At 38.3% G+C, this 14,488-nt stretch overlaps 1 protein-coding gene across 1 annotated transcript in view; it reads right to left on the bottom strand.

Annotated features, from left to right (window-relative positions):
- xpo4 (exportin 4) overlaps positions 1 to 13,833 on the bottom strand; it is a 40,536-nt gene extending 26,703 nt beyond the window's left edge. Inside the window, exons 1-6 of the mRNA XM_017704603.2 lie at positions 13,700 to 13,833; positions 9,474 to 9,579; positions 7,439 to 7,580; positions 7,164 to 7,302; positions 4,802 to 4,918; positions 4,562 to 4,715 (exon numbers count right to left, since the gene is read on the bottom strand). Of these exons, the coding sequence (XP_017560092.1) occupies positions 4,562 to 4,715; positions 4,802 to 4,918; positions 7,164 to 7,302; positions 7,439 to 7,580; positions 9,474 to 9,579; positions 13,700 to 13,765 (724 nt within the window). The 5' untranslated portion in view covers positions 13,766 to 13,833. The remainder of the gene's footprint in view (positions 1 to 4,561; positions 4,716 to 4,801; positions 4,919 to 7,163; positions 7,303 to 7,438; positions 7,581 to 9,473; positions 9,580 to 13,699) is intronic.
- Positions 13,834 to 14,488: the final 655 nt, after the last annotated feature.

The following is a 14,488-nucleotide window of genomic DNA, read 5'->3' as shown; positions in this document are numbered from 1 at the left end:
GTGTTTTACATTAGGTCTAAAGTGTGTCTTATTCTGTGAGTTATTCTGTGTGTGGTCAGATCAAAAGAAGAAATCCGATTACAATTACGCAAATGCATATAAATGTGTACACCACATTACTGACCACTTCTGATTTTCCTGAGTTTTGGATTATTAAGTGCATATAAATGAACTCAATGTTTATTGGACAACAGGCTTTTACGACGTCATTTTGCATGCTTAGACGCCTGGACTGCCGGACTTCACTGATGATCTGTGAGTGTATTGTGGGTGCTTTTTGTGTATTGTTTCTGTCTAAAGCAAAAATCTACATGTCCAAAGTAGTTAATTTGCAAAGGATGGCAAAACCAATCTTAAATGTTTAATGCAAGATAATGTAACGAAGTTTTATTCCAAAGTAATATCAGCATTCTACTAGTCCATTGCCCATTAAAATGTCGATACAATGCAAAGGAAAACTGCCATGTGGACAGCCACAATACAAAAATAAACTAAATATCTGTTGGACTTCAAGCCTTTACAAATGTAATTTTGATCCCACCCAAAAGCTCTGCTTTTGTATTTGATGACTGGTGGAACTCTCAAAGGGGCAGGATCTCGCTGACAATACCTACAATGTAATTTGACATCGACTTGCACAAATTAGGCTGCCATTGAACACATGCTCAGTGCTGCAGGGGAGTCTTTCGAAAACAAGCATGGTCTTTCTGCACTGCCATTGGGAAAATATTAAATACATTTTAAATAGTTTTGAATTGCGTACTTTTCTTTTGCTTGTCAAGTTAACAGTATTAAGTAGCATTCCAGTGTACTTTTGCATGTATAGCTACAGTTTTTCTCTGAAGCAGTATCACAGATACTGCTAATACCATCAATCACATGCACCTTCACAGGTTTCAAATGATCTATAAAAAAAAAAAAAAAATTAAAAAAAAAAAAAAAAAAAAAAAGTGTCAAGTGATCAAATCTCAAGGCAGATAACTCAACAGAAATCAATACTAAACACACTTGTAAAAATTATTAAATTATTAAAAATATATTTTGATTGATTTCAGGTCTACATTTTAATCTTATTTAGAAAAATAATTTACTGAATATAAAAACATCTTAACAGGACAAGCACTTCCAAACTTTGAATGATAGTCTGAGCGCTCAATTTACTCCATTAGATTATTACCATCTCTGCTTCCTCTGTGACAGAAAGCCTCAGCCGACACTGGAAGAAACTTATTGTATGGCCTACATAGTTCACTACAAAGGGAAAGGTTTGGTTTCAGTCGTAGTGTGGTAATGAAGCAGGGTAAGTGCTTGTTTGGCCTTGCACACATGACACGTGCACACACCAGAAGGTGAAGAGGGGGAGGTGGGGTGGGGACAGATGATCTACATGCCAAAGCAGATGATACAGACACACAGCGGCACTTTGAGAGGAGTAAAGCAGAAGCGGCTGTCAGGAACGCAATTTTAAGCACAGACCTTCAAGCCAACATATGTGCATGCACACGCACAGACACACAAAATGCATACTATCCCCCCACCACTGTCCTTAATGAATCTGCTCTTTGTCCCAAAGGAGTATCTCCTTTACATACCACCCAGCCAGCAATTACTGTGATCTCAGTCTGTCTACACAAACACACTGACACATATGCGCCTGCTCAACATTCTCAGCAGACACTCAATGACTTGGCCATTTGAAGGCACACTTATTGGGAGCGATAAGGACACAGGCGTAGTTCTTCTTTGAAAGTGATATGTGACCCTGGTTGGCACAGACGCCAGCCCAGATCCCTGTAAACAGACAGAAAGGCCCACGGCTAGCCTGAGTGGGATTAGCACCTCAGAGAGCCAACACACACCCACTCACACACAATCATGAGCACAAAGCCTGTTCTGTCATACAAGACAGAAGCACCCAGTAACGGAACCCTTCAGATCAATGAACAGACAAGACTACAATTAAGAATATAGATGATATGCAAATAGGAGTAGCATAGAAAACTGCTTGCTAAATAGATAAGAAATTAATTGACCATTTACAACTGACAACACTCCATCCATTGCTGATTAGCATCAATCATGAAGCATTGCTTCGTCAGTCAAGCAATGGAAAAACTTTTCAGAACAAACTTGCAGTTAGAATGGCAGTGGAAGAAAGTTAGTCAGAATGCTATAATTTATTATGCTAAGAGTTTAATTTAGACACTCTGCCCTGATAGAGGGTAGTTCTGGTTTTATTGAAATCCTTAAGTAAGGGCTGTCCAGCTTTAACTGTGCATTAATGGCACTTCGAGACACAAATTCAAATGCACACTAGGGGTGCAACGATTATTGGACTGATCAAAATCGACAACCAAATTAGTTGGCATCTAATTTTGTAGTTGATTAGATGGCGACATCTTTCTTGCACTAATTAGGAATGTTTTAACATTACCACTTACTGGAGAATTAACAGCACGATGGCAGTCTAAAGAACAAGAAATCCTTAAAAGTGCGCAACCTCAGCTGGCTATGAGAGCACACCCTACAAGTTTGAGCATCTGAAGAGGAAACTCACTGGGTGAAGATTAATCTAGGTAAAATACAATCCATCCCAAAGTGCACACTAAATAGTGCATATCATTACAAGTGCACTCAGCGGTGTAGTGCATGAAGTACAGAAGTGTGTAGTTTGGGATGTGGCGATAGTCACGCTATCAAGTTAGTTAGCTAATGTTAACGCTAAAAGCCTTCCTCCATGCTCTGAGCCGAGCTGTTACAATGTCTATTTCAAAATGCTGCTCTCTGTAATGGTTAATGGAGCTGAAACAGAGAAGCAAGTAACTATTATTCACAGCAACCCTGTTCACTTTTCAGATGATGTTTACAGTTTTATAAACTGCATCATCGTCAGCAAACACAGCTAATCCAATAAGCTTTCTTTTCTCCATGAACAATTTAAGGAGGTAGTTCTCCGTGAACACAGAATGCAGCTGGACAAAGGGTCCCGTTGAAATTAAGTGATTATACAAAACCTTCAAATTTAATTGTTCATAGAGAAGTTCGCCACATTCCCCTCCGCTACATCAGAGCACGTCTCCTCTGCTGCGGGGAGACCCTCACGGAGGGATACTGACTTTACTCAGTTTCATTAAAAACCTGGGATTGCTGAATTTAGTTGACTGAATTCTGTTTGTAGACATACAGCAGAATGCACAGATCACAGACTGCACTGTTTATATTTAATTAAATTTAGTGTATTTGCTTGTTTTGTTCCATTTTTTTGCTGCTACTTGGCTTTAAATTTTGAAAGGAAAAATACACTGGAGTTTTATTTATTTTTCTTTTGTATTAGCAGGAAAGTTAATTAAAACAGTGAATATTCCTGAATGTTATTCATATTTATTGTTAGTTAACAAATGCATAAAACAATCTAAAGCTAAATTTGAAAGCTGATAGCCTGTAAGGTGATGATGCACAATCCAAATAAGTGATCATTCGTTTCAGTAATCGATCGATTACTTGACTATCAAATTAGTCGCTTGTCACAGCCCTAATGCACATGTTCAAACCAGAGATCCCCAACGTACCATTCAACATACCAGACTGCTGGGTAAATTTAATTCTTAAGAGAACATTAGAAAACTAAAAAAAAAAATAATAAAATAGTTTCATTAATCTGACATACATTGTCTCTTGGCAATAAAATGTCTGTAAGAAACATTACGGACATGCTGAAAAGTTTTGAAAAAGATCAAGAGTGAAAAATGCACTAATGTCTTGGGAAGAGACAGAAGTGTTCAAAATCTGCTGCACTGTGACCATCCAAAAGAGAACACCCAAAAAGCCTGGCTGATCAGCTCTGCAAACTCATGCAATCCATGCCTAGTTCACTTCAAGCCATTACCCAAAAGAAAGGATCTGTGACAAAATATTAATCAAAATAAAATAAACTAATGTTTGCAACCATAATGTCTCACTATTTTCACTAGCCTTTGAGTTTTTAAGTTACTTTCTGCGATAAGTCTGAATGTCAGTAATTGTGGTTCTTGCGGGTCATTGAAACATTTCTGATGAACAAGAAGGAATATCTAATAAATTCATCTTATGGTAATAAATCATCAAGATACAAATGGTATTCAGAGTGTACGAAGACTACTTTTGAGCACTAACTATTAATGCCATTGCTTGCAATGCCATTACTTAGGTTTGCTATAATCTCAGGTACAACACGACGACCTCAACATACGAAGCTGTAACACCTAGCTCTAGTATTAGCTTGTTTAAAAGGGAAACTTGACCATTTAACAGGCAGTGAATAAAAGATTTACCTGGTTTAATTATTGTGAATAGCTTCCATTTACACTATTTTGGTTTCTTTTTTTAATTCTTATTTTCGAATAATAAAATGTTGCCAAAGGCTCTCCTCAATGTGCATCAAAATTGCTAGGTGCTAAAAGTTGGTCTGTTAGCACAAGAGCGGAGCTGAAATCTGACTGACAAAGCAACAGCAAGGAAGGCAGGACTTTCAGGGTCAGAGGAATAGTGAGCAGCAGCTTCTATCTTCTCAGAAAAAGGATATGATTGGGTGGGAGAAAGTTCCAGCTGAGCACTTGATTGGCCAGTGCTAGGTAACGCTGGAATACAGATGACATCTGCGCATTGAGATTTTCCCTGCGACTGAACTCCTGCAATACCTCCATGGTGAGTACAAAGATCTGCCTGAGGTCATCTTCCTGCAACAAATTCACAAACATATTACATTAATTTAATACACACAAAGTATTAATCAGGAAATCAGGAAGCACAAGAGCTGACTGACCTGAAAGACACGCTTGCAGCTGCCATGGAACTCCATACTGAGGCCAATGTTACTGGTCTTATTGGAGCTGGAGAACTCACTTAACAGAGCTGTTAGGATGGAGCACGCCAGCGTTTGCTACAGTGACAGACAGATTAGAAGCATTACTGTAAAGAATTAAATCACGAAAAGCAGTGACAAATCTTGGTCTTCAGAAACAATGTCCACATCTAGGCTCTGTGTGTCTATTCATTGCATAGATAATGTGAATTGGTGAGAGAAAAGAAAAAAAAAAAAAAAAAAAAAAAAACTGAATTCAACAATGACAGCATTGCTGTGCTTCTAAAATATAAAAAGCCAGCATTTGCATTAGGTTGCAACGTATATTCTTTAATTTAGCTACATGATTATAGGGAAAAACCTTCAGTAAGCCCACTTAAACCTAAGTCTTAACATAAAATGAAGATTAGTAAGCAAGAGGGTCAATGCATATTCATGCATGATATGATTTATTTATATGAATGAAAACAAAACAAACAAACAAACAAAAAAAATCAACTGGCTGACTAATCAAAGTTTAGTCAACTATTATCTACAACTGACATTAGTTATAACCAAATTGGTTTATTAATAAGTCATTAATAAATGTATTTATGAAATATCTACAAAGCTGAAGATGTTTCTGTAAATGGTGTGGGTTATGTAGGTAATGAGTCTCTGTTTAAGTTTAAGCATTGTTCTGTTTTACTGAACATGTTCATATGCAACAGTCATGTACTGGGTCCTGACCCAGGATGAATGAATAAATAAATAAACAAACAAACAAACCAGTACTTCAAAATGATTAAAGGCGGTTCTACAAAGGTGGAATGAAAATTGAAAAAATAAAACAGGACTATGATATTCAAAAATGTAATTGTGCAAGTTGTCATATTCAGGTGTCTAATGTTTAACCATGATAGTTTTCCCTTTAAGCCCATCAAATAAATGAAAACCACTATTAAACAAATCTGGTAGTCTGTATACAATGATTCAATAAGTTTGTTAGTCCTAGGCTACATTTTATTTCCAGTAAAGAATCTCCATTCAGAATGTTGTGCAGTCTAGGAACAGACTTAGTTCTTGTCTGGGATATTTACTCAGTCATACAGTTACACAATTAACAGTAGACAAACAAAAAAAATCAGAGCTAATTCGGGCTCGTAACTGTGAGGGCATGTCAAAACACAAGATGACTGACACACGGCGTCTCCCACACAACGTAAACAACCTGTGACGTCCACTCAATCATAAGGTTCAGCCCCACACCTCAGAGCCATCCATTCCCATAGAACAACAGATCACTTTGCTCTTCTTCAATGGTCTCTGAACAGCTAGCAAAAAGTGCAAGACAAAGAACAACCTCCCTAATCTTTGAGAAGTTGGACTTTCATCTTTTGACAAGTAGATCACAGACATCTTGTGTTGTAATGTTGTAACATTCATATTGTTATTGTTAACACTCAGAACTATTTTTCGATCTAGATACTCAGGCTGGCTAGCTAATGCTGGTCTGCGCTCCTAAAAACAGGTCACACAAGCACCGGTTATGTAGCCATGGTCATATTTGCAGACATCACGCTCTCATTGATGAAATAAAATCAATTCTAGTAGGATCCTGTTTCAGGAGGCTAATGCAAATATAGAGCAGTGTCTATCCACAATATAAACAACTATGTAATCGACCTTCATAAACACTTAACAAATTTAGCAAAGCTTAAATAACCATTTTGCTAAAGGTTTTGGCTGGGACAGCAGTGATTTTATATGATTGAGGAATGTGAGAAGTACACATACTGCTAACTCTGACTAGCACTTAGACAGACCTGACGTCACCTGCACAAAACAGAGAAAAGAAAAAAAAAAAAAAAAAAAAAAAAGACAATTCTAAAGTTTAAACACTTCCGTTTTACTGAGTGTGGTTTTCAGTTTTAAAAAAAATCTCTCCACAGAAAAGCTGTACGCTTTCTCCACATAGACATAAATCTCTCAGAATTAACAGATATTGGCTCAAAACACCCAGTAAATGTCTTTTTTGGAATGGAATTCACAGCATTTAAGTGCCATTTTTGACATAATTTGCAATGAAAGTCCAAAAGGGATCTTACCCTGTACAAATACCTATAACTGACAGGGTTCTACAAGCCCCTGCGGACAATAATGCTTCTGTAAAGCACAATAACTGCTACTCATCCACAACTTAGCAAACACAGGGCGCCCTCTAGTGGACAGAACAGTCAGTTTCCACTTTTCACACTTCCATTACTGCCCCATCAGTGAAATCTGCAGCACTTTTATATGCTCAATTGAAAGTAATTAGAGAGGTTGAATTAATCTCCCTTACCACAGTAGGATTGCCACTGCTGATGAGCTGGCTGACCTCATGGAAAATACTCTTACAGTTGATGGATTTATCCAGGGAGCCACGCTTCACTATGACTGCAACTGCCAATAAGATCTGCTCTCGAACATACTTCTGTAGACTGTATCAGCAGAAAGCACAGGAGAGGTGATGAGCACATTTAAAAGAAAACATGAATAATTCAAGAGAAAAGCCAATGACTCAGTGAGCACCTGCTAGTCAAAACAATCAGTTTTCATGTGCATCACTGCACTTACTTTGGTCTCTGTAAGACATAAGTGAGGAGGAATGTTCGGAGAGACTCAATACTGTTTTTCTCCAGCAGAACCCACTCTCTGACCACAGCTTCCATTATAGCTGTGGCAGCCTGGAACAGCACATAATCCACTTTACTGGTCTCTGTGAAAGAGAGAGAGCCAGACCAGTTCATTAGTCAAATGAACTACTGAGGTGTGTTAACAGGTTAACACATAGCACAAAACACACATGCTCAGGGATTGCAGAGCAATATGCATATCCTATAAACAATATTTATACAACACCCTTTCCACTCAGACAGTTTTCTCCTCAGTTTAAAAAAAAAAAAAAAAAAAAAAAAAAAAAAAAAAAAACACCCCAAACAACCTCTCTTCTAAACCATGTTGGGAGCAAATGATCACTTTTCTGAGGCACAAAAGATGATGAATTAGGAACCTAAAACAACACAGCTCTAAGAAACAAGATTTTTCTGCATGACCATACTGGTATTATCCCTGTCCACAACTTACAAGAAATGACAAGACATTACAGTATATATACTCAAACATTACAATTAAATTCTCCTCCATTTGATCCCAAGCCAAGACCTACAAAACATCTATGCATGCGTCTCAACTGAGGCCCTTCCAGTAACTCAACTAACCACCTTGCTGAAACCCCTGTTAAAAAGTGAAACTTGTAGAATGAAATGAATGAATGAATGAATGAATGAAATGAAATTAAATACCCACATCTACACTGATGTTGATATCTAAAACGCTGATATTAGGAAATGTCACAGAATTCAGGATTTTCCCATTAATTCCATCAGGCTGTGTGATATTTCAGAGTCAAAGACAGCATTTAAAATACTACAGCAACTTAATATCTTCAATTAATCAGTACTGCTGCAAGTCACGGTGCAATTCAACTCAAGAGAGTGAGGAAGGAAGGAAGGGGAAAAAAAAAAAAAAAAAAAAAAAAAAAAAAAAAAAAAAGTTCATCCTAAACAAATTATTTGACAGAAAATGCCAGGTGACTTGATTATAGCAATGATACCAAATTACGTATGAAAAATATTTTCCTTTACTCTTCTTTTCAAGTAATTAACATACCTGATTTTGTTCATTTAGTAGGAATAGTCATAACAAATGCATGAAACTGAAAATTAAAAGGAAGGTCCAGTGTGGTTTAAGCCGTTGAGAAGAACTTTCATGTGCATTAACAAAGTATTGCAAGTGTCATTTTCATTTGCAGCAAAAAAAATGAACAGGCATGGTCAGCTGTATTTTATTCAGTCTTTAAATTACATTTAAAAGGGACATTTTAGCCTCAACTTTAACTAAACTAATTATCAAATCATATAAATTATACTAAGTAACAGTATCTTTTGGTGATTGTTTTACCTCTTGATTTGAAAGTTTTTACTGCAATATGTGCATTTGCTAGATCCTTCTGAGGTTTATGGTTATTTCCTCTCCAAATGATGAACACTAAAGTGAAGGCGACTTGCCTACTGGAGAAACTTCGGACTGCTAAATAGGAGGTACCACGATGCATCCACATGCTTTACATATTAAAGAGAGAGAGGGAAGGGGGGAAAAAAAAAAAAAAAAAAAAAACTTTTCTGCAGTTTTAGATTTCATTGGAAAACCATGAATTGTTCCATTTTCATTTAAATTTATAAATAAATATAAATTTATCATTTAGCAATCTATTTCAAATGTAATTAGTTTTCTAGTTCTTTCAGATCTCTCTCCCAACATGGGAAGTACTCTCCTTGAAGCTACATCAACATAAGTTTAAAGCATAAACAAAATGGCAAATTTCATATAAAAGAGCCATTTCTTTTGATTTTCAGTTTCACTTTTCAGCTGAGTGCGTCCTGAATTTCAGTTTGTCAAGAATTTTCATTCTGGTGCATCACTAGTTTCCACAGTGTGAAACCAGATTTCAACCTGACGACGGTTAGTACATCCCTTGAGACTCCTTGTAAAGGAAAACTCTGCAAGCAGACTGAAACTGAAATGTTTTAAGCTGACCACCAACACTTACCAAGAATGTGCTTACAGACACCAAAAGGTGATTTGGACTTCCGGAAGGAGAGGAATATGTGCTCTGCGTGTTGCCTCTGTTCTGTACTGACCATGGACGGCGGTGCCTGAAACAAACAGAGAACAGAAGAGGCAGGTTTTACAATTGAAGAGTACTGACAGTGTAGTTTACCACATTGTAGGGAAGAAATACATTCCACCCTAATTAAAAACCCAGCAATATACTGACTCACAGCGAATTTGTGAAAATCCCTCTCCCTTAAATCCTACACACAGACACACTCTTCACCTGGCCCCTAGACAGATACACCAAGCCAAACTCCAACCACAGGAACGTACCACATTCCCTCATTACAAATCAAACCTTTATAGTCCAGCTTGGTTCAAGGGTACATTAAACTGTGCTGACGTAGCCTATTTGGATTATTTTATTTCCACAAACAGACAAGCGAGAAATTAAAGGAAGAACTAAAATAAATAAGCAAAGAAACATCATCCTTCATTCTTTACAGTGCATGTGTGGCATTCCTCAAATGAATGGTACAGGCCTGAATGTTTAACCCCATCAGTGAGGTGGCCTGGTCCCTCGGTTATGCAGTGGGGAAGTATTCTGCTTGTACAGTTTGGGATTTACTTGTCCTCTTATATGTGCAAATCAATACAAAATTATTATGACTGACCATCTTTATCTACGATCAGACATTCCATCTTGATGCGAGTGGTATCTTCTAGGATAGCAATGCACCCATTCAGAGGTCACAAATGGTTTGATGAATATGAAAATAATGCCAATCATATACATTGGCAACTGTTTTTATACACATATTTTATACACATTTTATATACATAAAAACTGTTTTGGCCGTTCAACTGCCTCCTAAGACAATTTATGGCAGTTTTTCCTAATCATCACCAATCCCTCAGTAATATGTCAAGAAAACGTGGCTAGTTTCAGCTGCATCTCTATGTTTCCGGTCACTGATTCTCCCAGACGTTCTTCATTGTTAGGGTTGCGCAACACATCAGCAGCCGATGTTTACTGCCTTTAACTTAGAGTCCTACATGTCTAGTCACCAGTAGTGGGGATTTCCCTTATTTTAATCTTAAACTAAAAAAAATTAAACATAATGGACAACATTAGCATCACACACAAGACAGAGATGTTCCATTCCTCTTCTAGGCAAGCACACCACTGCTATACGAGTACGAGCACGCCACTACGAACGTTCTTAATCAAGGATTATATTCACTTACTATTGTGAACGACTCTAAACAAGTGTACTCTAAATAATTTTAAATTGTCACAGAAAATAACGCAAAGTTAATTTAATTCGTTAGAAACCATTTGAGCTGTATAATGTTGATCAATGGTCCATCTTTTGATATACACACACTAAGGAGAAATAATTATTCAATTGTTATGTTAACAATATTTACATGAGCATTAAGTGAAATGTAAATATTATACAACAGCTAGTTTTAATGACAAAATCTACAGGCATTCTACAGATGGGCTGAAATAAAACAATAATTATTGAAAAAGCTGAGCTGAACACGATAGTGATAATTTTATCTGTACGGTAAAATGCTTAAGACTTTCTTCCTAGAAAGAACTGCCAATAGCATCCGCTGCACTGTTGAGGGATTCTTTGCTTTACTTTTTTCTTTATTTAGGAGAACTGCTGTATAAAAGCAACGCACAACGTTTTGTGAATAAAATCATATAATTCCACACTGCTTCTTATGTCCTACTGCCTAAATAGTACAGATACATTAATATGGGATTATAATATAGTACAGATACATTAACATTAATTGCGAGATGATACATTTTATTTTATTTTTTTTATTTACATATTGGTCATTGCTAATACCAATAACTCTGTAAACTGTAAACACTGGAACTAGGCACACCTAGAGGAGTATTACAGATGAATGTAATACTTATTTGTAGAGGATTACTACTACTACTACTACTACTACGAATAATAATAATTTAATAGCAACAAAGATATTTTAGAAGTACAATACATTTCTGAAGTACAATAAATCTGTCATCAGAAACTGGTTTCATATATTGATCAAATCTAAACATCTGTCCTAGTATCTGCACATACTAATATTCTGATATTATTGTGCATCCCTAATAAACAGTGTATTAACAAAAACTATTTATTGTGAGATGGCATATGGGTATTTTTGGGTACTGAGATGGTATTGAGCCAATATTGACAGAAAACAAGGGACCAAACAGCTGAGAAAAAAAAATTCTGATACAGTTTCGTAAAAATTCTATCCCGAATCAGCACTCACTCACTTACACTGTGTGACATGATGTCAGCTGTGTACTTTTCCTGTGGGGTTGCAGTGTTCAAATAATGAGTTGACAAACTATTTTAGAAGCTCCTCTTAAGTGCTTAAAAGGATTATTTTAAAAGCAGAAGAAAAAAAAAGGATCAGTATCAGAAAAAAGTGGTATTGTGGCATTTCACGCACTGTTTACAACCCTGAAGAAAATTAAAGAGAGAAAAGCGAACAGTCACACTGCACAGCTTTACTGGGCTTTGGTAAAGAAAGAAAGAAAAAACCTTCAGTAACCCATAAACATTATAACAGAGCACACCCTCCAAACAGCCCACTGAGCAGAACGAGTGGAATATAATTGGGAACAAATTCAGCCTAACTGAAAACCATTCAAAGGATCATTTAGCCAATGTTAGGTTAATCGCCTTTTTAAGATTTGATACATCCTCTCCAGCTTTACAAGCGCAAGAAATTACACTTACTGTCCACATAAAATCCCAATGCCAAATCACACAAAGCAAGGCAAAACAATCTCTCAATCTCACCTGTCTAGAGGATCTGAACGCCAAACACTGAGTCATCATGGGAGCTCTACATACTCCAGGGTTTAAAAAACAGCAGCAGCGCTCAGTACAGTCACACATTTTGCCATGGCTGGCAGTGAGCGGGCAGGTTTGGCTTTGTCTGCATTAGTCAAGACTTAACTCGTCATCAAAGTTCAATGCAATGTGATGGACCATTAAGTTAGGATGTAGACTGTTATTTTTGTAAAATCACATTGATTCGATGATTTGTATCACATTCACCTTCATTTGCCACAATGAGGAACGAAAACACCCCTATAAATAATGTGTAGGAAGGCTTAATTAGCAAAGTAAACCGTGATGTAAAAGGGTCTGATTTGAACATGGTGGGCCTAAACTGCTTTGAGCAAGCCTCATCTGTGGCTCGATATGGAGGGAGCAGAGAGCCCCGGACGGGCTTCAGCTCACAAAACCGAAGAGACTATAACGATCTCGGAGGTTAATCATACCTACATAAACGACGTGCTTCCCGTACAAACGCTACAGCGGGAATCGACCAGGATCACACGAGGAGGGAGAGCTGATCTGAGCCTCAGCTCCAGGCTAACGGCTCATGTCACTGGTTTTGTTAGCCACGCTACAACTATCCACGCTGCTCCGCTCCCAACTTTCCAGCTAACTTAGCGGTAGCTTTCCACTGTTTACATCGGCCGCTGGAGAATTAATGAGCCTTTCCAACACACGGTGAAGTTCACCGGCCAAATTACGGCGGTTGTGTTGTTTTTCGCTGGCTAGTTTGAAGTGGGTTACTCTTCGCGTTAAAAAACATGCGCAATCATACGAAGCTGAAGTCGGCTACTAGTTCGAATTTTGTCGTTCCACCTTAAATAGCGCCAGAATGTAACTGCTATCAATTTAAGGTGGAACGGGATAATTCGAACAAGAAGCCGGCGAATAAAAAATCCAACTTCAGCCTCGTCGCACTCATGAATGAGCCCGGGACTGAATCAACAGCGTGCCGCCACTGCGCTAGTCGACCAAACACGGGTGCTCCTCCTAAACTGCTTTACTCACTTTACTCACTTCACACGAGTCGTTCGCGTTGATATCGAGTACGGCGGGTGCTAAACACGGGCCACGGAGGCTCAGGAACGTAGTTTTTGGTGTGTTTCTTCTTCACACTAGGCAGGTCCCCCTCCATTAAGGCTCACGGTGGAGGGACCGCGGGCGGCTGAGCCGTTTCTGCGGGCTGGAGAGCACACAGCAGTCCGCCACGCACCGCTCTCCAGCCGCCAGCCCCCCTCACTAAACCGCCCCACGCCTCCACCACTCGCGGCCAGGCTAACGACAGACAACATCAATGTACCACGGACGAAAAAACAGCGACATTATTTCTCACCATTAAAACTTTGGCAGCGCTTTCCAGCTGTGAAATCACTTCTGGTGCACCGACCGCCGCCATCATGGTCTCCCTTCAATGACGCGCCATGCGCTGCATGCTGGGATGAAGCAGCACCGCAGGCCAATGAGTTCGGCTGCAGCCTCTGAGTTTATGTAAGAGAACAGAGAGCCTTCAAACAAGGTGGCGAACATCGCAACAGTCCATCAACAGCCCTCAGCTGATCTTAGCGCTGATCATTACACTGAAATGTGGAAGAACACTGCGATCTCCTTCGCCACTAATAGCCGCATCTGCGTCGAGGGCCCATGTAAATAATATCCAATTTTCACGAAGTACAGAGTTTGATGTGGCACATAACAACGTGAAAGGTAAACTGTTTATATCAAAGCAGTCCGTTTTGAACGAACTGTTTTTGTGATGTCACAACACTAGTCAGCCTATAACCTTTTAGCCCTGCCCATTAACGCTGAAGGTATAAGGAGTGCTTCAGCCTGGCCACGTCACACGTTTATATTTACATATATCAGTCTTAAAGGCAGAACAACAAAAAACAGCCTGTTCAGTTATAACAGAGAATGCAAAATGGTCATGTAAAATTTAATTACGACTGTTTTTGCACATAAATCCACACAAATATCATGAGCGGGGAATATAAAATTCAAGAAGAATCAGGATATCAGCTCTTTAAAGAGGATCTGAACATCTTGTAATGGGTGGAGCTCAGCTTGACTTGAACAGTTGGAGCAATAAAGTGAGACAATTAAGATCTATTATCAAGACGTTCAT

This window comes from Pygocentrus nattereri, chromosome 6, assembly GCF_015220715.1.
Source record: "Pygocentrus nattereri isolate fPygNat1 chromosome 6, fPygNat1.pri, whole genome shotgun sequence".
NCBI classification, from domain to species: Eukaryota; Metazoa; Chordata; class Actinopteri; order Characiformes; family Serrasalmidae; genus Pygocentrus; species Pygocentrus nattereri.
The sequence above is the reverse complement of the archived record's forward strand: the minus strand, read 5'-3'. Positions and strand labels throughout refer to the sequence as shown.